The following is a 27383-nucleotide window of genomic DNA, read 5'->3' as shown; positions in this document are numbered from 1 at the left end:
CATGGGAAAAAATTTGCTCTTCCGACACACATACACACAACACAAACACACCAAACAAACAGCAATCCACACACATACACCTAAAATCCTGCATCTATACTAAACTGTACACACACCACTAGCTATCCACTTACCTTAACCCAAACCCTAACCCTAAGGTCCGTCACTATCCCACACTCACCTCACCCACGCCCTAACCCTAACTCACCTACCCCATGCCCTAACCCTCACGTCCACACAAATGCACACTTACCTCATCCCGAACCGTAACTTTCCACCACAGTGCTGAACATAGCGAAGCCACAGGAACGGCCAACCAAATTCCTTCCCTAGGAAGAAATTCGGCATTCCGCAGCTTCGCTATTTTCAGTGTTCGCTGAATAGGGGTCGATATTAGAACATTCAAAGTTGTGAAACTTCGATGTTCTAATATAGACCCGGCTGCTGCAGGCACAAGCAGTTAGGAGTGCAGTAGGCAGGCGCTGATGGGTCATGAGTGGAGGACCAGTACTGATTTATGAAGCAGCAAGGATAAATGAGTAGCGATACTGCATTCCTGGTTGTGGTTGTAAGGCACATGCTACAACTGCAGCTAGTTAGAAATGAGAGGTAATCACCAGACCTCCTAGATATGGCTCCATAGGTAGTCTTTAAAGCAAGAGGTGGGGCTTGCCGACTTTCACCAAGCCAGTACTGCACTGTTTACTGGTGGGACATTGGCAGTTTATCAAGTAAAATAAAATAAAAATCAGGGAAGGCAAACGCACTGTATGCAATGAGACAGTTGAATTACACTGTTAAAATGAAGTAGATAAGTAAAGCTCCTGTATAGCTAACTACTAATGCAAAGTTTAATTTCACCCCATACTTAGATAATAACTTCAAGTATTGCATACAGAAATCACCAATCTAAAGAGGTCTTAAAGTTTACAAGATATGACTGGCACATACCACAAAATGGAGGAGAAAGTCCTTCAAACCTTTTCTTTCACTGATACGTAGTCCTCACTGATATTTCACAGCTGCACAGACCATGGCACTTTTAATTTATCAGCAGATAATGAAGATGCAGACACATACGACAGTAATCCAGAATATCAGCTGTTGTGGGGACCAGCATTATACTCCCCAAAAAGGAGCTGTCTGTGTGGGGATACTCAGTGGGTCTATGATATGAGTTGAGCTTCTGGTGCCATTTCCCTTCCAGGTGGAAGGGTATCAGAGCATTCTGGCATTTGACATTCCATTTTTTGTCCACACTTGACTGTGGTAGCTTATTATACAGCATTGTATTTACGATGACAGTTATTTCCAGTTCTAAGACTCAGAAATATGATTCTCAGAACAGCAAAACTGAATTTTTGAAAATCAGGCTTCTGCATGTTAATTCTGAAACCTGTGTGCCATAAGGTATTCCTTTGCTCTGATGTATGGTGATCACACTGTTACTGTATATAGAAGTAATGGTGGTGTTTGGGGTGCAGGGGGAACTTTGCCCTTGTAAAAATCAACTTTAAAGGAAGACAGAAAATTTCTATAGTCACTGTTCTTCTTTAGTTTCAATGTTTCTTTTTTTATAATTCCAAAGCTTGCAGTTATAACTGTTGGAATTGCAATATGTAGCCATTTATGACATATGGTGACTAGTAAATACAGTTTACCTAAACCTATGAACAACTCTTATAAATCTACATAGTTAATGACAGTAACAAGTGGAATACAAACTCTAATCTCCCAAATGTAAGCTTGTAACTGGAAAATGGCAATATTTTTTCAAGAAATGTTCAGTGTTGCATGTTCTTTAACGTGCTTCTCAAATTTAACAGCTGTCATTTGTTCTGCCCTGCACTGCATGTTTTGCATCCTAAGCTGCCATTCCTTGCCGTGCTAAACTGTATTTCAAGCAGGTGCAATGCTTTTACTCGTATAGCAGTATTGAAAGACGACGTGATTTTTTTCTTCTTTTTAAGGTGGCCATTATCAGTACTTACTGCATTTTGCAATCATAGTTTGTAAACTTCCAATATTCTGACCCAAGTATTTTGTTACTTTTCATAAATCTAACATCTGTCATTTAACAAATCCTTAAGGTAATGTTGAACCCTCTCAAGTGGCAAGCACCCGGCAGTTATGTTTGTTTGGCTACAGAAACACAAGGAAACCCAGTCTGTTAAATGTAACAGAACACAGACTTGTGTTTAAGGATGGGTCTTGTAAACAGTAATGCAACAATTAAGCTCAGTTTGGAAGTGTTTTTATTTTTATTACTTGTATTTGAATGCTTTGTGCACACCTCTACCTTCTACTAACCCATCTCTCCCCATCTCATCAAGTTACAAAGCCACATCTCTAATTTGTTCATTTGTATGCTAACTAGTTGTAGAGTGCAGAAAATATCACAACCAAGAAAACCATAGTAACAACAGAGCCGGAAATTGCAAGTAGGCAGTCAGAAACTTAAAGGAAGTATAGATGTCCCCTTAGGTTTGCTTTGAATAAATTATAGTACAATGCAGTGTTTGCTGCAGTTATTCACATTGTAGACATTAAAATTTCACTTGTCTGCCTCATTGGCACTTCAGGCTGACATCCTAATTCAAGAAGCGTGTTTTATAAATACTTTAAAACTGTTCATCATATATAAATAAACTCCAACTCAGGAAATGAAGTGAATGATCAACTCAGGTAAACAGCAGCAATTGTTAACTCATTGGAAATCAGTGCCTTGTCTAATGCCTTAAGAATAAAATCATGTTAGTACTTGTAACTTTACTAGTGTTTGTATGCGCCACCTGACTCTAGAGATTTGGAAAACAAAGCTTTTTCTTTGCATGCATTTATCTCTACTGTAGTCACCCCATTTGCTGTTGCCCCATGTTCTCAAAGAAGAAAATGAGCCATTTTCAAGTACCTGCTGGGATCATGTTTAAAGTCAAAGACCAGTAAGTGTACCTGTATTGTAGGGCAAACACAAACATGTAGATCTGAACCAAAAGTCATTGCACAGCTGCTGCTACCTCATTGTGTGTGGTTCTTCAGTTCAGATTTCAGTTAGAGTATTTTTTTTTTTGTGAGGAGCCCTCATACCATCCGTGTGTCAATGTGGTTATTGCCGGGAGTTCTAGTTTCAACTCATAGCTCACAGACACGCTGTACATGAATTGGCAGTAGCCGTAATTTGCTTGTTATATTTTTATGATTGTGCAGATGTTCAAAACATTCTTGATTACATCATGCTGATTGTAATATTGAACATTTGACAAGTGACAGATGTGATTCAATTCATGTGGCCAAGACAGATCGACTGTTTAAAGATATTGTATGAGATCAGGCTGCAGAGTACTAAAAATGCCCTAGTTATTCATTTTGCATATGCAGGTAAGAAACACACTTTTAGGCTTATGATGCTACAAATAGTTCATAAGTTTGAGAGGTGGCGACATTTAGAAAATAACAGAGGACTGTGAATATAATTGGATTACTAGGTTAAATGCAACTAGTTTGCCTGGTCTTAAACGAGTATTGTTCCTTTAAACCTAAATTACTCATGAGGAAATTTTTTCATTAATTTTAAAGCACATGATTTTCATTTTTTAGGGTATATATTCCTTGCATTTTTATATTTGTTTTATACCACTTAATAAAGCATCTTGAGGATGTGAAAGCACTTCTTGGATAATGAAATACAATTTCTTTCTGTGCATGGTTCCAGTTGCATTTTGTTTGGATTTAGTGATTTAGTGATTTGCTTGCATAACTGGATTTATCTGCTATTCTGTTTTTTACTTCACTTCTTGCAAACTTCATGAGGGACCTCTGCCACTGGCACATCTGCATTATTACAAAAGACTAGAGGATGAATGGCACAAAAACCCAGCCGGTGTGTTGTAATGCAAAAAACACCAAAATCCACAGTAACGAATAATTGCTAAAGGTCAATAAACGCTCCAAGATGCTGTAGTTTAAAAGATGTCTTTAATCTTACAAACAAGAAACAAAATGCGTCGACCTAGGTTTCGTCCGACTACTCGGACTTCTTCAGAACAATGCTACAACAAAAATCTAGTCCTTAAATAACCGCTTTAATTGCCTTCATTGTTCAATTGAATCAAAAATTGCATAATTGATCATAACCTCCTTAAAGAGACGACTCGGTTATAAAACTTAATCATTAGTAATGTCATAAGATTACTTAAAAAACAGTGCTAATCTATGTATTGTGGTAATATTAGTACAAAATATATATGTGTGTTTATAATCACATATGTAATATATATTTCTATATTAAATTTATGTATGTATATACTGATAAAAAGTGTACCCATTGTGTAAAGTAACTTGATAAATTGTCCAAGGTTTAAAAAAAATGTGAATAACCTGTAAAAGAGTTAAATAAATAAATAAATGTACCTATATTTCATTACATTATTCATTGAATAAAAATGTTGTACAATGAGTCAAATAAATACCCACATATAAATAAATAAATAAATGGAATACCTAAACATATAATCAATAAATAATAAATCATAAGGTTAAATTTCAATAAAAATAAAGAATGTATATATTATTATTACATTTATTTATATTTGTTTTGTACATATTTATGAGTGTCACCTGCCATCTACCCTCATTGAGTCTGAGGTGTACACCAAAATCTATGAGTATGTAAATGTACACATATATAAATGTGTATACAACTAATAAGCCTTAATTTGAAAACAAATATCATAATAAAAATGAATAATAAATGAAAAAATGAACAACGTGGTGTATATAATTAAAATTAAATTTGTAACCATAAATCTCTAAAGTGCTCATGTGATAAAATGTTACAAAACATTCTTAAAAATGTCCTCAGAAAAATTCCTTAGAGCATCTTGAAAAGATAAAACCTGTTGTTTTTTAAAAAACTTAAAAACTTTAAGAAATCAATGGGGTGGCTTCAAATGTGTAATGTAATGTGTGTAAAAACCCAAACTGGTCTATAGGTACGTATTAAGTACCTTTGATGTGATGTAACCATAAAATGGGTTTGATGGTAATGTATTCGTTTAGACCCGGATGTTGATTGGCATTTAATAAAATTTGCATTTTTAATTCCACTATATCAAGATTGTGTTTGGTGGTCTTGCCCTGCGGGTCCAACTCTTGGTGAAATACCCCCATAAATTTGAAACTGTGGGTGTTAAATTGATTAATATGTCTTGCTAGTGCATTGGTCAATTTCAACTTCTTAATGTCCAGTAAGTGTTCTTTAATCCTATCACGTAGCAACCTGCAAGTTTTTCCCACATAAAAACTTTCACAGTTTTGACATATTGCAATGTACACGACGTTGCGTGTGTAACAATTTATATGTTGATTGATCCGTACATTTTGTCCGTTAATGGTCGTAGTGTGGTTGGTGTTAACAATGTGTTTACATACAGAACACCTTCCACAGTTAAAACTTCCCTTGGGTTTGTTTGGATTTAGTGATTTGCTTGCATAACTGGATTTATCTGCTACTCTGTTTTTTACTTCACTTCTTGCAAACTTCATGAGGGACCTCTGCCACTGGCACATCTGCATTATTATTCTTACCCATAAGCTCCCCAACCTCAGGGATATCACCAGTTGGTCCTTACATTTCACCTTAGTGTTACAGAATACTGAGATGTGAATAAAATGTGTCAGTCCTCTTCTGGCAACATTAAGAAGTTGCTTTGTTGTTGGTTCCTATACTGTATGACCCCATAGTGTTGGCATTGAACGCAAGCTCCTCCTTCTATGCTGTTTCTACTATCTGGATAGAGTTCTCTTAGAACCCCTTACCCACCTTGTAACATTTATTTTGACATTCATAAGAATTTACATATAAGCTTACATATCTGCAGGATTTATTAGGATGATATATGAGTGACCTGAGTTGAGCATGACCCAGTAGTAGCGCATGCATTTCCTCACACATGATCTGCCTTGAAAATTATTCTGATTCCTTCATCAAACATGTCTGTTATGTCCCTCTTAGCCATCTTTTTACCAACATCACCAGTTCAAGCCTCACTCCTTATAATCTTAAGCTTGACTGCCATGTCTTTGTGTGGAATAGAACCAAATACTTTGCTAAAGTTCAGGCACTGTTAGACATATGAAAAAGGTACTGACAGAAAAAGACCTGCACTGTATTGTGTCTGTTTTAGTGCTGCAGGCAGCCTTTGTACAACAGCCCCTTCGGTAATTTGGTCCCATCTCCTCTCCTTCATCTCTCTCAAGTAACTGAACATATCTGATAACTTCTCTTTTATCACTTCCTCATGCAGTACTACTTCCACTAGATTCGTCTGTATCTCTTATGACCCAATTATTTTATCGGGATACGATTGAGATAAGGCAGATTGAAAAGACCTCTGTGACTCCATACTTGCTGTGACTCAAAAGGCCATTAACTTTCAAAAGTGATCTAGGCCAGTATTTTGGATGCTTCTTCATTAATTTCCCCTAGGATAATTTTAGGACTTTCTAGCCTTAGTCACTCACTTTTCTTCTTTAACACTCCTTAGCCATTTGCCTGTTTTCTGTACCTGATCTGTCTCAAGTGACCTATCGGTCGTTATCTATGATGTTTTTCCCCAGAGTTCCTTCTCTGACATGATCTCCCTTGACAAGACTGTGTCAGTGTAGCACATCCCCATTGTCCTGTGTTCCAGGTCAGGGGGTATACCCAGTGACCAGGACTTCTGCTTGATCTATTCTTACTACTTTCCTGCTCTCAGTTTCGAACAGGACTGAGCTGGCTTCTAACCTTTTTTCTCCTTACCATACCTACATTTCTTGTTTACCCTTCACAACCCATCAGTTAGGCCTCATTCCATATTGGCTGCCCACTTTGTTGCCATGTAACAGTTTTTGTGTACAACTGGCTCTCACTGTGTTCTCCTTCCTATTTTCATTAACAAATAAACATTCCTTTCACCATTTTGGCTTCCACAATCATTTTGACGTCCCATGGGGACCAGAATTTTGCTTGTATCCGCTTATTTAATGTTTTGTTGCTCTCAGCAGTGTTTCTTTCAGCTTTTCCAGTAGCCCCTTTTGGATTGGTGCACATGTCTTTCTCATCTTTGTGTTCAGTTTGTGTATGGCAGGTAAGTAGCATATGTTCTAGAAGTTGCAGCAGTTTGGTTGAGGGAATTTGTAGTTGAGGAGCTGCTGGGATGTGAAGGCCAGGCTATCACACCCAGAGATGTGAAGGTCAGCATTTAAGTAACATATTTCTTCAGTTTGTCCTCTCTACGTACCACCTTTTCTCTCTGTTGTTTTACAGCTGGTTCACTGTGGAAGGCTTGCCATAAGTCCAACTGACCTTCTATCCCCCTTGAACCCCAAAACCATTTGCTTGCATCATTTTATCATTCACAAGCCAAGAGTTTTGTCCATCTGGACTTAATCTACAGAAATGACAGCAGTCTAATGCTGAAGACCACAGACTTTTGCTCTTGACAATTTGCCTTTATGCACTGACACACGTGGCTTATGCCTTCCCACCTTGACTGTTTTCAGTAGAGTCTGTCTTATTGTCAGCCCTGGCATAAATTCAGCCCATATCTTGCTGTACAATTCAGGTGTCCAGTCTCATTCTATCCCTTGATAACTGATTTTTTTTTATCACAAACAATTTCCTTCTGTCATTGCACCACTTCCTTTTTTGTTTCAGGCAAGTATCCAGACTTTCCTCTCTACCTTTCCAGGTCTTTTTATTCCAGTACTGTTGACCTGATTCTAACATCCTTTGCACATTTCTCCTCTCTGAATCACTTTAATTTCTTCTTACTCTTATCTTTCTGTTTAGCCATGTTCCTGTCCCCTGTGTTCTAAATGGACCTCCATGTAATCACTTTTCTAAATCATTTAATACTAGAACCTGTAAGTTACAGTGGACCAACTGCCTGCCCTCCAGTTTTTCTTACAGCTCTTTTTGCTATATCCATGGCCTCATTGCTTCGGCCTTTTTCCTGATGTGGTCACTGGCATTCTACCTTTGCCATTTCCACCCATCCGCTTTGTTCAGTATCCACTCACTACTGCTGCTCTTACAGCTGCATCTCCCTCCACCTTATGTACCTCCTCCTGCTATACTCATCCTAATACATTTATTTACCCCCTAATATATTCCCCCTTTGTCTGATTGCTTCTTCTTTCTTTTGCTTTCGAATTTCCAAGTCCCTGACCCAGAGTAGCTCCTGCTGTTCCTCATCTCCTATCCTCAACTTTCATAAAAGTGTTATTTATCTAATGGTACAACAAGACTGTGATAAGCATACAGATCAAAAATGTCCTTGGCAAGATCACTAAAAAACAATGCTTAATTTTAATTGTCTTCATCAGTATGAATATGAGCAATGAATGTCTGATTATTTAGTTACTGCTATTCTTTATATGACAGGAAAGGTTCAGTGTGTAATTAGTATTACGCATAGGACAGATTGTACCACTCAGTGAAATGGATAACACTCAGGTATGGAGGAAAATTCAAAATCCCACAAAAAAGTATGTTTGGTATCTACACTAACAAGAAGATCACTGTTACTATTCTTCTGAAACATCATGGTTTACAGATATAATTTTTCTACTACTAAGTGTTTTATTTTTATTATCATTTACCTGTTTTGTATTGGTAGCCACAAAACATGCCCATGCTGCAAAACAGACTATGTTATCTTATTCGTAAAGCCCACTTACAATACTATCTGCTGTATTAGGCAGATGTACCATGATTGTGTCGCATTGTATATGTGTAACTGCATGCACAATTCATCTCTAAGATAGCCCTGATGACTCTCATTAGTGCAATGAGATGGGAAAGCAGTGATGGTCACATTATACAGTGGCATAGTTTTAAAACAGGTAAGCTGTTTTTTTTTAATAATGCCATTTAATAATAGCAGTGTGCCATTGCATGATGTCAGTATTTCATGATTTTATTTATAGTGGTTTGGCTAAAGATGTGTAAGCACACTTTCCCCCCAAATAAGACACTCCAGCCCAATAGCCAGTGCAACCAAACTGCATTGTATATAACTTCATAAGTTGCATCTCCTCTAATTGTACATTTCTGTCCAAGTCCCCAAATACCATTGTCATCCATCTGATAGTAATACATCAGGTGGATAGCCCAGGGCCAGGTAGTGTGTCCAACTGTACCCAACCCCCCCCCCCCCACAGCAGACTCATCCAGCCTCGTACCTTTTGGCACAACTGCCCAGAAGTAGTTATGCAGTGTGGTATACCACTTGCTCAAACATTCCATGAGGGGGGGGGTAAATGAGGGAAGACCTCCCTATAACTGCTCAGCAGGCTCACCACAGGTTGTCCTCCTATTTTTTGTCCATAGTGCCATAACTTTCTCAGCTGAACCTTGACATAAGCATTAGATGAACTGTGCCACCAAAATAAGGATTGACCTTCAGACTCTATGATTGCTTAAAGATGTCATGTTCTTAATGATTAAGGACTCAACATGTGAATCAAGTCATGGACCCTAAACTTTGGTCCCAGCTTTGGCAAACTGCTAAAAACAGAAGCAAGTACCGAATTACAACAGAAAGCAGCCTCTAAATACTATCAATATGTTGTCACTCAAAAAATCTTTTGAACATATAATAACAAATGCAGATAAAACAAGTCCAGACCCGCACCTGAAAAATGGACTCTGTCAGGAGCAAACTGAAGAGGGCCTTTGTCCACTAAATTCCAGTGTCCAACACTGAGAAACATAGGAAGGTGGCAGCACTAAAGATACAGTAATTGATGAATTTATGTGATGTTTTAATGGCTGCGGAAGAAATCACCTGACACCACGTTAGTCTTGGGATAATTGCAGACCATGTGATACAGACCTCCACAAGACGTTTCTTCACTCTTGTCAATTCCTTGAACATACTGGATAACAAACGTCTCTTAGGTACGACCTCCATGTCATTACCACAGGTGTGAACCACCAACATGCTTGGCTGACCCAACAGCTGTACAATTCCATTCAGTCTTGCAGGCAAGTCCATCAAATATAACCCCTGTATGCCTCTCCAGACAAGTTCAGTCACAGTTGGGTCCATTACTAGGTTAATACCGTTAGTACAATCAGCACCCCTGACTGTTGCATGAGCTACAAAAGCTACTCCAAAATAACAATATGCTCAGCATCCTTAGCAGTCAGATCTGCTCATGTGCCCAAAATTATAGACCCCCATACATTTTCTTACGTTGTTTTTTTTTTCATCTTCCTATTCCCACTATATTTCCTTTCTCAGTCCTCTCACCAACCTAATCACTAAATAATATACTTCTCTCGCTCCTCGTTCTTAGCCACTCTGCTAATATAACTTTTCTTTCTACTCCACATTTCCTTTTATATTTTACCTTCTCTTAACCTTTTCTTCTTATACCCCAATGCCTGAATTAGGCCATTGTCTTTCTTTTCTTTTTCACTGCTGCACTACTACTTCCCTCCTCTTTCATTCAAAAGTTCTCTGAATACACCTTGATAAATCACATGACAATTTTGGCACTTGTGCCTAATGTATATATATATATATATATATATATATATATATATATATATGTATGTATGTATGTATTAACTCCATCAGTCATTTGACACATGTATATGTATATAACAACTCTGTCAATTCTTGTTACTTGCTCTGTTAAGATTGTTTAATGTCTCTAAATATGCATATGTTTCAGTAGTGGAGCTTTTCTCCCTCGGCCTCCACTGAAAATGGGTTGCTAACCCAGTGGACTTTCCGGTCAATAAATAAATAAATAAATAAATAAATACAGCCTGTGAAAAAACAAATTAACAAACAAGATAAACAAGGTTTGGCACACATAGCTCAAGACTACTGAGGGGGACCATAGTCCTGTCCTGTTTATCACTTGAAAGGACTTGCAGATGTCATTGTTAAGGGATGAGTATTGTACCTTAACCTGCTCCCGCCTAATACCATCATTCACTGCATTCACTTTCTCTTCTTGAAAGGATAAATAATGAATATGTTTGAACTATCCCACTTTCTTCTTAGGAACTAGATCTAAGGGAGAAACTCTGAATGATGTGATGGGGGAAATGCAAGGGGTTGAAGATTTTGCCCACACGGATCTCCTTATTTATGAGATGGTGTCCATAGCCTCCCTGTTCTTAGTCAATTAGGTTCTTCCATATCTCCAAAGAAGGAGTGCAACAGAGTTGAAAGGGTATCTGTAAGAAAAAAACTATCAAGATCCCTGTCTCTACCTTAAAATTTGGGTAATAATTTCAACAAGCAAACCAAGGCATCCAAGTTGACTTTCTACCTGCTCTGGAAGTCTGTGAAAGCCTGACCAACCCAGCTGCCCCAAGCAGAGCTGACACTCTAAGATACTATTTCCACATTTTGTAAGGTCTGGCAGGACTCCACCTTGAAGCTGAAGAGAAGACTGATTATCTTTCATACAATACTTTATTGCCAGGTAACCCTTACCACAGATGGAACAACTGTGCTCAAAGCAGCATGCTGGCCATATGCAACAAACCTTATTAAATGCCCAGAAAGCCTTCTATTTACCTTTGTTGTCCTCAGGCCTCCCTAGGGTGATGGCCATGGGCCTCTCCTTCATTACTGCAAGGTGTACATGAGCCTGGTGCTCATCCAGTTTGAAAAATCTGTTAACAGTTTTCATCTTTCTAAACCTCTGGGTCATATAGCAGCTTTGCCACCTCTGAACTGGTAGGCTTTGCTAATAAGGAAATAGGTCAAGAGAGGAAGCACTTTGAGGCAGGTCCCTTTCTAAAATGGCAGCTATGAAATAACAAAAAACTACCATCTAATGTCCCAGTCCTGAACTTTCCTGCTTTAAGGGGATCAGGGCTGTCATCAGATCTTTTGGCCCTTCTCCATCCAGCTCCTCTGAGATTCTTTGAATGCACTCTAGATACACCAGATCAAAAATTTACAAAATCCCCTTTGATAATTTTGTCCTTCTCTGACAAAGGGATGTGCACCACAATGGCAGCACCTGATGAGAGAGGCAGCAGGCCTGACTTTCCCTGAGTAACTAAATTGGAGAAACCTGGGAGAGCTGTTTGGCTGGGAGGGGAAGATTAAGAAGTGAATAAAGTAGCAAACTCCCTGCCATAGAGACTTGTAGATAATATTTATTTCTAATTGTCTGCTGCACAGTCCCTTCAAAATGAATAACTCGAACAACTTGTTCCTGTCCTCCTTTGATAAATCATCTAAAAAATAGACCACTAATCCTGGGCTATTTGCGCATGAACAGTAGACCCACTCGGACCTGTCTGCTGGGGAATAAATACCTTGTTGTACAAGGGCAGCGTTGCCCATTTCTGCTATAAGTTGAGGGTCCTTGACTAGTCCCATCTCACCCACATTGCTTATGATTCATCTTATGGGGTCTCTTTGCTGTGCTACTCCCATCAGATGGAGCCACTTCTGTTTCCACTGACAAAAGTCTCTTCAGTGCTGAAGGTCCTGTGTTCTTAGCTGGGTGTTGAATGTCCGTAGCCACGTCTTCAAATAACATCTAAACCTATAAACCAGTCAGCAAAACCTAAGTCCCAGTCACTAACATTGCAACTTTACCTTGGTTGACTAACTGTTGGTGACAGTGGATCATACCTCTCAACTGTGCAGATTTTTCCTCATATTTGTGGTCTGTTCCTGATAACATTTTGTTTTTCTGGCAAATCTTTGAGGATGGAAGTCAGAAAATAATGACAGGCTTTTGAGCTTCAAACTTCATATCTTTAGAAAATTCACACTAATGGAAAACCTGTTATTCTATCAAATTTTTTAAGTTTATAAAAGCAATATTTTAAAAAAATATTCCTATATTTGGACCTTTGTCTCCTAATTATTTATGGCTTTGTCTAGATTTCTTGCTTTAAGAATTTGAGAGGTATGCAGAATATATGCTGATTTAATATTATTGTTTATGGTATATTATTCTATCATCATTCTTCTTTCATTTATACCTTTATTTACATTGTTATATAATTAAAACTTCTTTAACAATCCATATTGACTAACACAATGTCTGCAATGTGCAAAACCTAATTACCTTTTATTAACTCAGGCTATAGGATGATGTCTATGTTAGCTATTAAAGCAGATAACTGGGATAACTAAATCTGAATCCTACAGAAGCCACATCCAAAGCAAATTCTCAGCTCCACAAGACAATCTCAGAGGCTGAAAGGAGAACTCACTATCATAAGTAGAAAGGTGGAAGAGGGACAGTGCTGACTCTGCCTGAACCTGCCCCTTTGCTGATGTCAACCCCACCCAACCTGCTCAAGTTGGAATTTACCGTGTCTGCCTAAAGAACAGCTGAGGTAACATTTGATAATATTTTGTAGTGTGTGGGTGCCTGCTGAGGAAACCCAACCGATCCTTTCTTGATAAAATAGTCTGGAAAAATCTCTGTACTAACTGGCAGAAACTCTGTCATGTTTCAACTTACAACCTATTCTTTTTTTTACTAACTGTAGGTTCAGGTTTTCTCTTTAAAGATTAAAACATTACTAAATAAATCAAAGAAAAGTAACCTTGGTTAAACTGTTTTACACTTGTCCAGGCAAGATAATTACAGTGATCCTGTGACTGGGTGGTTACAGGGAAGGCCAACAATCTTTTCTTTTCCTTGCTACTTTTTCACTATTATTTATTTATATGTTTTTGCGCCATTTATTCATCAGTGCTTCAGTGATGGACCCATAAAACCATTAGGCACTACCTTTCAGAGGGTTAGGAACCCTTCCAAGGTGAGGGTTGTTGGCAACCGAACAAGATGAAAATGCACTTCACATCAGGGATTTGACTGGTGTGGCTTGCAACATCTCTCACTAACATGTTCAGCTGCATGCCATGGTGAAACCCATCAGACAAACAGTTCTTACTGCCTCACCCATTAAGGTGAAGGGATGCACCTGTAATCACAAACCTAACTTCTCAACTTAAATTCATTTGATGCCTCCTTAATATGCTGTCAGCATGAACCATAAATGCCTGCTGACTGAAACATTCCACAGAGTGCTCTAACAGTAACTTGCATTGATGTAGGCTATAATATAATAGTGTCTAAAATGAAGCTGCCACTGAGAATTTACACCAAAGCCTAACAAGAGATCACCTTCATATCTTCCTGACCAATTAAAAAGGCGTATAGTGCTTTACTTTGTTGCAGGTAAGGTAGAACACTTCTGGACATATGAAGAAGCATCGCTCTGCCAAAGTGATGCTGCTTCCCCAGTCCTGCAAATAAGTGGTCCATCTGACATTCTCCCGTCTCCCATCACCCAAGAAATGGCTAAAGACAAGTTTTGCTAGATGAACTCATTTGGTCACAAAATCTGCGTCCTTTTGAGCAACCAACACCGTGTACCAATGTAAGTATAATATGAATTGCTGACTTCTTGCCATTGTATGTTGCTCAAATATGTCAAAACTAAAAGAAAAAACAGCCATTTCATTATCATGTGGCATCACTTCATAAGTGAATTAAATTTTCTGCTGCTGCATTCCAGGTTTGGCATTTTTGCTTACTGGCTTTGCCAGCCCTGTCTACATTGGAACACACTTCCATAGAAAAATGTAGTGTCCCACTGCAATTATTTCTCTGTTACCTTCATAAATTGTTTGCTTACCTTTTAGGCACTAGCCCAGTGCTGCTACTGATTGTTTTTGTCAGCTGTCCTGCCTCTGTTACAGCTGGGCTAGCCCCGCTCCATTTGCCCTCGCAATGCTCAAGTTCACTCCGCTCCCGTACCCTAACCCCATTCCCACCCACACCATTACAATTTCCTTTATACCACCCACTCCCTCCCCTTCCTCTCTCATCATCCACTCTCTACCAACTTCCTGCCAATAACCCCGACCACCATAACATCTGTCATACTTAATCTACTACAATGTCCTACCCTTCACTATTACACCCACCCTCTAACCTCTCTACCTGCATTCTAATATGCTACACCTTCTCTTTTCTACTATACTCCGCTCACTTCTCTCCACTCTTACCTCCTACCATACTCGCCTTTCCTACCCACTCTCATTCTCTCCTACCTCCCACACCTTTGATACACATCCAACAACTTCCTCCTTTTTTATCTCCCCAACTCTATTCAACCTCTCCACCACGTCTTCATAAACTGCCTCAACTTCATATCCTTCCACCTACCATCAAATTTAAACCAAAGCTGCACAAACCTCATTTACATACTACTACACTCTCCCTCCTCACAAAAAAACTTACACATCTCTGGGTACATCCACCCTAACCCAGGCCCCTGTCCCTCTCCCTACAGCCACATATCACTCATACCTAAATGTACCTCCCCCTCCACACACTTCATACCATCTCCAGCCTCATATACTAAACTTATCCTTACCCAAGCACCTGTCTATTTACTCACTAAATATTCAGAGCCTAAGCAACAAAATCACAGAACTGCATACCTGGATTGCCCACACCACTTCTCACATGCTCTCCTTATCTGAAACGTGGCTCAAGCCACATATCACTAACAATCAAATACTTGCACCTGGCTATAGCATATTTTGCTCTGACAGACTCCCCAAAAATGTAGGTGGCATAGCCTATCTCTACTCCAACAGCCCCAACCTCTGACCCTTCACCACACCTATCCCTGACTTCTACCCAGCTGAACTGATCATCCTAAACTGCCACCTTAATCCTTACAACAAATTTGCAGTTGACTCCATCTATATCCTCCTGGGAATAATTTGCCTATCTTAGAGAATGTCCTATCCTGGTTTTCCCATAACATACTCTATGAAACCTTCATCTTAGGTGATGTCAGCTTAGACTGGTACAAACTTACAAGTGACTCTCCACAACTGAGTATCAAACTACATGGCTTCCATCAACTGATATCCTCCCCCACCCGCCTCCATAAAAACTAATCTTCCAGCTCCATAATTGGCTGGATTCTCATTAACTCCCCCACCATTACCGCAGCCCCTCTACTTTATCAGACTCCCTTAGTGATCACCTCACCAACTCTGTCCTAGGGCACTCCACTCAACCTCTTAAACCCCACCTTTACAGAGATTGCAGTACACTCTCTAACTTTAATATATCCCAATTCAACTCTGTTCTTGCCAGTGCAGACTGGTTCATCCTTAAACAAATCCCTCTTAATGACGCAGTTAGTATGTTCAATATCATTTCCCTGAATTCCCTTAACTCTCTTGGCCCCTCGAGGAAGATTAGGATAAAACCACACTATGCTCCCTGGCTTTCCAAGGAAACTAGGCCCCTCAATCACAAAAGAGATAGGGCTTGGAAAGGCTGGATCAAAAAAGAGCACCCACCACCCCTTCTACACAAATACAGTCATCTAAGGAACCTTACAAAGAAACAAGCTGATAATGACAAAAAGTCCTACTATAACTCTGCGCAGCTAAATAGCAAATCCAACTCTCGGAGGTTTTGGTCTACTCTTAACAAAATTCTTTCTCCAGGCTGTCCCTGAAACCCCTGCCCGTACCCTAATACATAACCTCAAGAAACTGCTACTCTCCTCAATAAACACTTTATTGGCACCATCCAAACACTCATACCTTCCAGCTGCAGCACAACCTCTCTAGCAACCCCTCCCAACCCTCCAAACATAAATCTATTCTCCTTTCATCCTGTTCCTCCTTCCTACATCAGATCTCTTCTTCTTAAGCTCAAACCTTGTTCTCCCTCCACTGACAAGCTACCTCCTACCTTCCTCAAACTTGCTGCAGAATCCATTGCCTACCCTGTATATATACTAATCAATAGATCAATTCAAGAATCCACCATTCCTACCCTTTGGAAATATTTCTTCACTATTCCCGTGCATAAAGGAGGAAACTCTACAGATCCATCCACCTACTGATCCATCGCCATCCTATCCCCCCTTTCTAAGATACTTGAAAAATGCATTCACTCACAGCTTCTTAATGACCTCCTGAAGCATAACCTTTTCACTCCTACTCAGCAAAGTTCTGTCCTCACCAGAGCACAACTACTGCTGTCCTGTCCTTTACTCATACCATTGCTGATGCCCTAAATAACAATAAACTCAGATCTTGTCTCTTCCTAGACCTTTCCAAAGCTTTCGATACAGTTTCTCACCCTTTACTGCTATCTAAACTTGCTAACCTCAACCTATCCTCCACTTCCCTTGCCTGGTTTTCCAGTTACCTATCCTGCAGACAGCAATCTGTAAAATGGATCTCATCCTTCTCCCCATTCATTCCTGTCTCAACCGGAGTACCACAAGGTTCCTTCTTGGGTCCCCTGCTATTTAATGTCTTCACTAATGATCTCTATACATCTTGTAAACAGTCCTCCCTCATCCAATATGCTGACAACTCAGCTCTCATCTCCATTTCTAACAATATCTATGAACTGCATACCCTAACCCAACATGCCTTTCTAGCCACTGAACAGTGGTTGTCTCTTAACCTACTAATCCTTAACCCTAAGAAGAACAAACTCTTACTCTTTCTCCCCCCATTCTCTTACTCACCACAAATCCACCTTTACTATCACATCCTGTAACAATACCATAATCCAACCCAAAACCCACAGAAAACTCCTGGGAGTCATCATCAGTGATGAACTCAAATTCAACCTGCACATACTCCAATGCATAAAAAAGACTCAACAGAAACTAGGTTTACTGTATCACAACAAAAAATGTCTAACCCCTAATGCCAGATTCTCCCTTGCTCAGGCACTCCTCCTCCCCTCCCTACTATTTGCTGACCCAGTTCTTACTAACATTTAGGCCACAACCTTGAATAAACTACAACAGATGTACCATAAGATAGCTAGATTTATCACAAACACTCCATACAATGCACATTACTGCCTCACCCTAAACTCTTTCCAATGGCTTGAACTCCCCCATCTGCTGTTATCACAATTTCAAATGTTACACCTCATTCTTTATAAACCCTTTATCATGTCCCGCTCTCTCTCTTCCTTTGCCTCTATCTGTTCTCCACCTCGGACCCTCCATACCTCAATGTAGCATCTACTTGACACCTACCAACCTAAGAAAACTGTAGGCAAACTTCTATATAAATACTCTGTTGCCCATGCTTGGAACAAACTTCCCCTACAAATACGTTCCATCACCCACCCATCACACTTTAAAAATGAACTCAAACTTTTTTTACTTAACTCCAAAACTTGCCCTTGTCATGACCCAACCTAAGCTCCCCGTACCCCTGATATACCTCTATATTAGCCTTCCCCTTTCCTCTAGTATTGTACTGTTCTGATACTTTCTAAACTCAATCAGTTATGTTGTTGGATAAAATTCTTATATAAATATGTAAATGTATTGTTATTCTCTGTAAAAACATTATGTGTATTACCTTTGTGCATGCACTCTGTTTGATGTCTTTAATTTCCTGTTTTAACAAGTTTATTCGTAAATACTTTTGACATGAATACTCTTAATTTCTGTATATTACTGTAAACTGTATCCAATTTGGAGCTTTTCTCCTCGGGTCTCTACTGAAAATGGGCCATAAGCCCAGATGGTCCAACCCGGCTAACAAATGTCTATAAATAAATAATTAACAGATGCAGTCAATCAAAAAAAGCTCTAACTTTCAAAGGCAAAGTGTAAGCAGACTTGCAATTTTCCATTTTTAATTTTAAGTGAAAAAACACAACTAGTGCACAAAAAGATGCCTTCCACAGTACTATTTCTCATAAGTTGCATTCTTACAACCTTGATATTTTTAATTATAATGCAGGTTTTGCTAACCATTACAGTTTGTGGCAGTGTGCCAATGGGCATCCAAAGTACTGTCACAGTAACTCACTGTGTCATGTTCAGGACAGTGACAGCAGGCTGACAGTAATTAAGAAACCACAGACTGAAATTTTCAGTTCTTAGTGATGCCTGTGCTAGCCTTTACCAGGATCCGATGGATATTTCACAAGCAAATTAAATGTATTCATTATTTTTTTCTGTTTCTTAAGTATTTAATTTCTACTTGTTAGTCTTTGCAGATGGCACTAGATGGTGCATACCGCTGACCTAAACATACTTTCTTTTTCTTTGTTTAGGGAAAGCAGTGCAAACATTAATTTACAGTTATAGAATGTAGGAAACAGATGAGTGACATAAAAGCAGTTGTTTATATAGTGCGGTGAATCATGCTAATATTGGTTTAATATATTTATTAACCAGGTATACCTACTAGACAAAATGCCCCTAGTCTAGTTAAGTGACTTATTGATAAATGGAGGTAGACAGAATCAAACTCTGTACCCTTTTAGCTGCATAAAGCAGCTGTTTAACAGCGTATAGCCTTAACTAGCTATGCTAACTGACAGCTAGTTCTGATCTAGTCACTCAGTTTCCCCTAGTCAGTAAACATGTGAGTAAGTCCTGGCATAACTGCTACCCTCTTGTGGATTATTGCTATAATGTACCAGTTGTATGCTGAACCTGACCTTGCTTCTCAGTGGATTCCTATGTTGTATATTCCATGTTGTATGATCAACCTTGTTTGTTGCTTTGTGTGCAGAGTAAAATGTATACATCAAAATATAAAGTTTCAATACTTTTATTTCAGTGTGTGTGTGTGTGTGTGTGTATTTGTGTGTATAAAAGTGATTGTTTCATCAGATCATGAAATTAAGTTTTACTGTTGTATAAATAGGAGTGTAGATTAGGTTGCTACAGACATTTTCATAGCCAGGGTAGAGGGTATGGGTGTGTTTACCAAGGAAAAATGTGGAAACGTCCATGTATTGTGCATTTATAACTAGTGGAGTCTCCGCACAGTGACTGTTATTCTTTTATGTTACAGGTCATCAATGCCATTGAGCAGGACTATCGTCTCCCCCCACCTATGGACTGCCCCACTGCACTGCATCAGCTCATGCTAGACTGCTGGCAGAAAGACCGCAACAGTCGGCCGAAGTTTGGACAGATTGTTAACACACTGGACAAAATGATAAGAAATCCTAACAGTCTCAAGGCTGTGACACCGCTCTCATCAGGGTAAGGAGTTTAGTCCTAAAACATGGGTATGCATCCACAGATAATTAGGTTAAACGCTATGGCAATGCTTTCTAAAAGCAGTTAGGGCCAGCATAACTCCTCCTCCCAACCTGATAGGCTCATAGATTAGTACTATGCTAACTGCTCTTGTGGACCATTTTAAGCCTAGCCAGTTTCCTCATGCAAGAGTCAAACCGTGCACTTTATGTCTGTAAAGTAAAAAACCTTAACCATTATGCCAACCAGAATATTATGCACCAGTCTGTACCCTGCAGTAAATGAATTTGCATACAATGGAAGAAGAAAAGGTGCACAATGCCTCCTGTCATGCCGCATGCTGGTGGCTGTTCATAAGGTGATCACTGTGAACAGATCATCTACTGAGTTAAATTAAAGTATTTTCTCTTGTAAACGTCAAATGAAGGATTAACCTGTGTTCTAAAAGGTCACGTTTGCCTTGTTCTCTACCTTTATGTCACTTTGAACTGTCTCTGGAACATGTGATTTACCTTCACGTTTCAGCCTTGCTTACTTTCCGTATATCTGTTTAGGAAAACATGACAGCACAACTTGATGTTCAGCACATAGATTGTTACTAGGCAGCCATCACTGACATGAGACAGAATCAGTTTTAAATTCCAAGAGTCGTAAATAGAAGTCCTGGAGTAGCGTGACTGGATGTACAAAAATAAAGGCTTACATATACAAAGTGTGAGATTACTATGTCTTGGAACATTCGTATAGCAGTCACAGGGTTTATATAGCTAAGTAATAGGTGTATGGGGTGTGAAACCCCCCACATTGAGAGGTTGCACAAAAACAACTTTTGCTATTCCCTGTATTTTTTTTTTTTTGCCGTTCTAGGACTTGCAATTATGGTGCTTGGAACTACAGCAGGGAACCAGTATGATCAAGCCAGATGTTTTTCAGGCTACGTTAGCAGTTGTTTTGTTTGGCTGTACCCAGACTACATATAGCTTGCAAGTATCATTGTTCTTTTCTCAGTAATGCTGCTTAATTGGAGAATGCCTTGGCTCAAGGCTTTGTGGTGTGAGAAGCTATCTTTAATTTCTGTGAAGATTTAAATAATTTGTTTGTCATTATGTGTATCTGACTGTGCCTGTCCTAGAAGTGCTGCTAAATGAGCAAGAAGTGTTAGGACACTCAAGAGGTGTCTACAGCACGTTGTTTGAAGGACATCAGCTGCTTCATTTGCCCAGGTGAATAAATTGCTAGAGAAGCAAACTTTTGTTGTTTGTTTAATCCACTGTATTAGACCTCTCTGCAGCACTGCGGTGGTGGTGCTGCGGTAGTGTTGTCACCTCATAGTAAGACTCTTGTCTGGTTCGATTCTCAGCTAGAGCGTCTTCTTCGTGGAGACATGCATGAATGGGCATACCTTCGTTGAAGGTTGTGCGTCAGGGCTGGTAACTCGGCATGTAAAAATCAACTACCAGTCAGTAGCAGACCGAGTTCCGCTGTGGCGACCCCTAACCGGGAAAAGCCGAAAGACATTAGACCTCTCTGCAAATGACCTGAGCTTTAACTGAGACAGTCACACTGTTTACCACTCATGGTGCAATAACTTCAGTAGTCCTCATGGAAAAAATTGCAGTGAGTGTTTGTATAAGACTTGAACCAGAAATAGCCACTGTGTGTGTGTGCATATATTTATAAACATACATTGTAACATATGCATGTGTGCACACACTCATACACACATACTTGAATAAAACACATATCTAGTGCAAAGGGTATATTTTAAAAATGTATGCATAGGTTGATTACTTCAACAAAAATATTAGTGCATATATATGCGTATGTAAATATGTAGGTTCATTAAATATCCTAGTAACATAAAAGAAAGAGATCTCCCACAAACTTTAAAAAACACAATAAAAATGAGCTAACTACAAAACCCCAAAGTATAAATCGACCATACACTATCCCAAACCACTAAATCCAACCACATAACAAAATTACAAAGTAATACAAAATAAAAAATACAAAACTATCAGACAGTCTCTCCCATTCACTTCATTGGGAAAAGATATCAAAATGATCTAGCATGCAAGAACTCGGAATATGCAGTACTAACTAACCAATGATTTCCACCTACCTCAGACTCAAAACACATAAACACGCTACAGCTCTCAACCACTTAACACAAGAAATAAGGACAAAGCCTAAAATAATTGGGGGGGGGGGGGAGGCCCAAAAGTAGGGACCAATTTTAAATATTGTTCTTCTAGACTTAGAAAGTTGCTAAGCTTTGTGTTAGTATATATTTTCTGAGAAATATGAAGTCTGAAACTCAAATGCATGTCATTATTTAGAAACTTCAATCTGCTGCGATTTGCAGCAAAAAAAGAAGTTATGTACTCATCATAACGTTCCATGTGAGTTGCTCATCTCGCCTTCATTCTCACTGATGGGTTCGGAGCCGATCCTCGGCTCCATCTCGGCCAAAATGCAAAAGCTCGAGGTCTTCAACCAGCTAGTGGCCTATTTCCTATCCCATGATGTACTGATGCTTCCCTCAGATCTTGTTTGCAGCCAACTATACTGATAAATAAATACCCTGGTAGGAAAACACAAGACTATAGTAGATAAGCTTCTATATCATATTATCATATGATGTAAATAGCGAATGTTATTTCATTGTACCGATAATATCAAAAAAACAAAACATCGAACAAATGGAACAGCAAATTTTTTCCAAGGGAAAAATTTCACTGCTCCGTAAAAAAAAACAAAACGTAAGCACAAATTTAAGTGGGGGGTGAAGCCCCCCCCCACTCCCCCATGTGGGGGGGCTGTGCCCCCCATACACCCCCTACTTAAATATACCAACTCCAAGATCGCACCATACTGGAGGAAATGGCAAAGTCCCAAAGATGGCCCACCGAATTTTTTCCCTGGGAAAAAATTCGATGTTCCGTGACTTCGCTATTTTGCCATTTCGACAGTATCGGATCGACTAAATAGCATTCGCTATTTAGTCCATTCAATAGCGTGATACAGACCTGTAGATAAGGATTAAATATCACCAGTACTTACTCAACTTCCTGGTCCTCGAGAAATCTTGGTAGGGTGATTGGTGGGTGGGACGTAAGAATGAAGGCGAGATGAACATCTCACATGGAACGTTATGGTGAGTACATAACTTCTTTATGTGAAGTTGTTCTAGCTCGCCTTCATTCCACTGATGGGTTAGCATCCCACACATCATCTTTCTTGGGTGGCCAATGGAAGTATATTCCTCAGAACCGTGGAACCAAAGGAGGCCCAATCCAGTTTGTAATGAGTGATAAAAGTATGAGGTGTAGACCATATGGCTGCTGCACAAATGGAATCTATGGGTAACTTGGCCAGAAAGGCTAAAGATGTGGAAACTGCCCTAGTAGAGTGGGCCTTTACTTTTTGATTTGGTGGCATGTGCACAGAGCTATATGTAAAGGAAATGCAATCTGATAACCATTCTTTTCAGATTCAAAGAGCTGTTCTGATTTCCTAATGTCCTTAGTCCTGTCGAAATAGAATTGAAGTTGGCTATGGACGTCCAGTTTGTGCAGCATAGGTTCCGTCTCATTAGTATATTCTGGGAAAAAAACAGGTAATTCTATAGCCTGGTTGAGGTTTGTCTCTGAACAGACCTTATGTAAAAATGACGGATTTGTCCTCAGTGATACTCTGCCATTGTGAAAAACTAAGTATGGGGGTTTAATGGACAATGCAGCAATCGCTACCCCAAAACAAAACACGTGCAACACATAGCTCACAAAGCCAGTGTGCCAAACAGTCACAGCCCTTAAGGCTAAACAACACACCTGATACACTTGTAATAGGTGACTCTATCGTCAGGCACACTGATGTCCCTCTCACCAGGCTGAACAAGGAGAAGGTCACAGTGAGCTGCCTGTCGGGCGCTAGGATCCGCCACATAATACAAGCACTCAGGTCACTCCAAGGCAAGTACAAATATGACTCAGTCATTGTCCATGCTGGTGTGAATGACCTGAGACGTACCACCCTGGACTACATGAAAAGAGACATAGAGGAGCTCTCTGAGCATGTGGCCCAGGCCGGTATGACCCTGACCTTAAGTAGCATCTTACTCTCACCAAGAATGATGCCACAATATGAAGACAAGATGATCAATTTCAACAATTGGCTTAAGTACTGGTGTCATTCAAAGGGGATCCAATGTCTGTCAGCCTGGGATGACATGCTCGACAGGCCACAATACTTCGCTAGGGACGGCTTGCACCTGTCACCCCTGGGCTTTCGGATATTGGCAAAGGCTCTTGCTACCCCCATAGTGCCTTTTTTAGCCAAGGCTCAAAAGACAAATGCACCTCCATAGGTATCACAAGGGATAAGAAACTAAGAGTAATGCTACTAAATGCCAGAAGTCTAAACCTCAAGATGCATGCACTCGAAACTCTCCTTAGCATGGAGAACATCGATATCTGTGCAGTAACAGAAACCTGGTTCAAGGCTCCTGAGAGCACCCCAGCACTACCGGGTTATACCTCATACCATGCTTTTCGGCCCCAAAACTTGGACCGAACCAGAAAAGGAGGGGGAGTATCAATATTTGTCAAAGATACCCACACCTCCAGGTTGGTGGCAAAGCACAAAGCATCAGAGACTATCCATGTGCAACTAACAGTGAGTAAAATCACCTTCCAGTTTATAGCCTGCTACAGACCACCCTCCCAAACCCAGGAACCCCACTCGGCCTTCCTGAGAACACTGGAAAATATGAAGGTCTCTCCAAATACCATTATATTGGGCGACTTCAACTACCCAAACATAGACTGGGAGCATTACTCTAGCTCCAACACCCTAGCTCAAAGGTTCCTAGAATTTATAAACTCAAATGCTGTGGAACAACTTGTTACCACTCCCACAAGAGGGGAAAACATACTGGACCTGATCATCACCAACATGGGGACTCTATGCTCCAGACCAGAAGTGTATCCCTCACTGGTAAGATCAGACTATAAACTAATCTCACTGGATACTCACATCCCGACCCCACTCCCTGCCCAGAAAACCACAGTGAAAAACTTCTCTAAAGCAAATTTCACACTCCTCAAAACCGAGGTGGAATCCTTCAAAGCCCCCGGGCCTGTGGAAAATACGGCCCAGACCGCAGAATCCTTTATAAACGCATTCTATGAACACCTTCAGGAATGCATGGATCATGCAGTCCCAAATAAAACCAAGACCCAGTCCTCCAAAGGCAGACGTCCTGTCTGGTGGACCCCAGCCATAAACAAACTATACAATAGAAGGAGGAAGCTACTACATGATAGAGCAAAATCCCAAAAAGGGAAGGCATCTCTGATCAGTGTTAGCAAAAAACTACGGGCACTCATAAAATCATCTAAGGCCAGCTTCGAGAGAAAAATTGCACAGGACACTAAGGATAATCACAAGGCTTTCTTTAGTTATGTTAGGAACCTGGGTGGGAATTCCCAGATATGCTCAGAATTAGTCCAAAATGACAAAAAATACACTGAACCCACAGACATTGCCAGCATCCTAGCTGACAGGTTCAGCGCAAACTTCTCCCCCCCCCACCAAAAGGGCAAATATCTATCCCAGCAGAGTGCTGCCCCCCTGACATCTCAGATGCTCAGGTAAGAACCGCCCTCTCCAAAGCAAAAAACACAGCATCAATGGGACCAGACGGTGTCCCGGGCTGCATCCTACATGAACTCCAAGAAGAGCTAAACCCAAACATAAAACTACTGTTCAATCTCAGCCTTACCACAGGATATGTACCCAAAGAGTGGCGTACAGCAACATTGGTCCCTCTCCACAAAGGTGGTGCCTCAACGGATCCTGGAAACTTTTCGCCCCATAAGCCTGACTAGCTTGGTCTGCAAAGCTATGGAAAGGATCATCATGGACCTCATAAAAAAAGATATTGGGGACCTAGAGTCACTGGATCCTACCCAGTTTGGCTTTGTTAAGGGCAGATCCTGTCTCTTAAACCTGGTCGATTTCTTTGAAACAGTCACCAAGGCCATTGACGAGGGGAAGGTGGTCCACACAGCCTACCTGGACCTCGCAAAAGTCTTCGATGCAATACCCCACTCGGGCATTATAGATAAGCTCACCAGCTTAAATATAAACCCCTATGTCACTAGATGGGTTGCAAACTGGCTCAAGGACAGAACCCACATGGCTAGAATTGCTGGAGCCATGTCAGACTCCAAACCAGTTACAAGTGGCGTCCCACAAGGCTCAGTCCTGGGACCTCTCCTGTTCGGTATGTATTTCTCGGAGGTACAAACCAACACAGAAGGACTGTGGCTGACCAAGTTTACAGATGACTGCAAACTGGGCGCTGTAATCTACTCTCCAGCCGACACAAGCATCCTCCAAAAGGGCCTCATAGAAACAGACAAGTGGTGCCAGAGCCATGGCCTCAAGCTAAACGCCAAAAAGTGTATAGTCATCCCCTTTGGCAAAAACAAAGTGCCCACAAATTACCACATAGGTGGTAATCCATTAAGTACAGAAGAAGTAATTAGGGACCTGGGGACCCAAGTTGATAGCAATCTCTCATTTGACAACCACGTGGCCAAAGTGGTTAGAAAAACATTTTATATTGCCCACTTACTCATGAAGGGATTCACATCTAGATCAGGGGAGGTCATCGTGCCTCTTTACTCCTCCCTCATCAGGCCCATAATTGAGTACAATGTTCCTTTTGGGATGTACCTTACCAGACACCTGCAGCAACTGGAAAGACCCCAAAAGTACCTCACCAAGAACATCAAAGGGCTCAAACAGATGCCATATGCTGCCCGGTTAAAGAAACTCCAGCTCTATTCAGTGGCATACCGCCTGCTCAGAGGCGATCTGTGCCTGACGTATAAAGCCATGTCCAACCCAGAATTAATGGACATGCTGCATCTCAGAAAATCCAAATCCCATCGAGCTACGTGCTCGAGAGACTTGAACCTCAGCACTGAAATAAATAGGACATGCTGGAGGGAAAGATTCATAACCCAGAGGCTCCCTTCACTCTGGAATAAAATCCCAGTCCAGGTTAGGCAGAGTCCCTCATAGACTCTCTTCAAGAGGAATCTTGATGAGTGGATGGGGGATCATAGGTTTACCGCGGGTATCACTTCTGTGTTACTGTTAGACAGAGGCACAGTATACTAACCTCGAAAAAGGGCATAGCAAAATGAATTTAAAATGGGTGGCGAAAGCCAAACACACTCTGGCTAGGCTTATAAATGCCCTAGGGCAGATAGCCTAGTATGAACCTATGAACCTATGTATG

At 40.3% G+C, this 27383-nt stretch overlaps 1 protein-coding gene across 2 annotated transcripts in view; it reads left to right on the top strand.

Moving 5' to 3' along the window:
- The window catches only part of EPHB2 (EPH receptor B2), a 2126559-nt gene that overhangs the window by 2034997 nt on the left and 64179 nt on the right, over positions 1–27383 (top strand). For both annotated transcript variants that reach the window (XM_044061768.1, XM_044061767.1), the window contains exon 14: positions 19878–20071. In XM_044061768.1, the coding sequence (XP_043917703.1) occupies positions 19878–20071 (194 nt within the window). The remainder of the gene's footprint in view (positions 1–19877; positions 20072–27383) is intronic.

Source organism: Protopterus annectens, chromosome 2.part0 (assembly GCF_019279795.1).
Source record: "Protopterus annectens isolate FY-2018-M chromosome 2.part0, PAN1.0, whole genome shotgun sequence".
NCBI lineage: Eukaryota > Metazoa > Chordata > Ceratodontiformes > Protopteridae > Protopterus > Protopterus annectens.
This window is presented reverse-complemented; position numbering and strand designations above follow the sequence as displayed.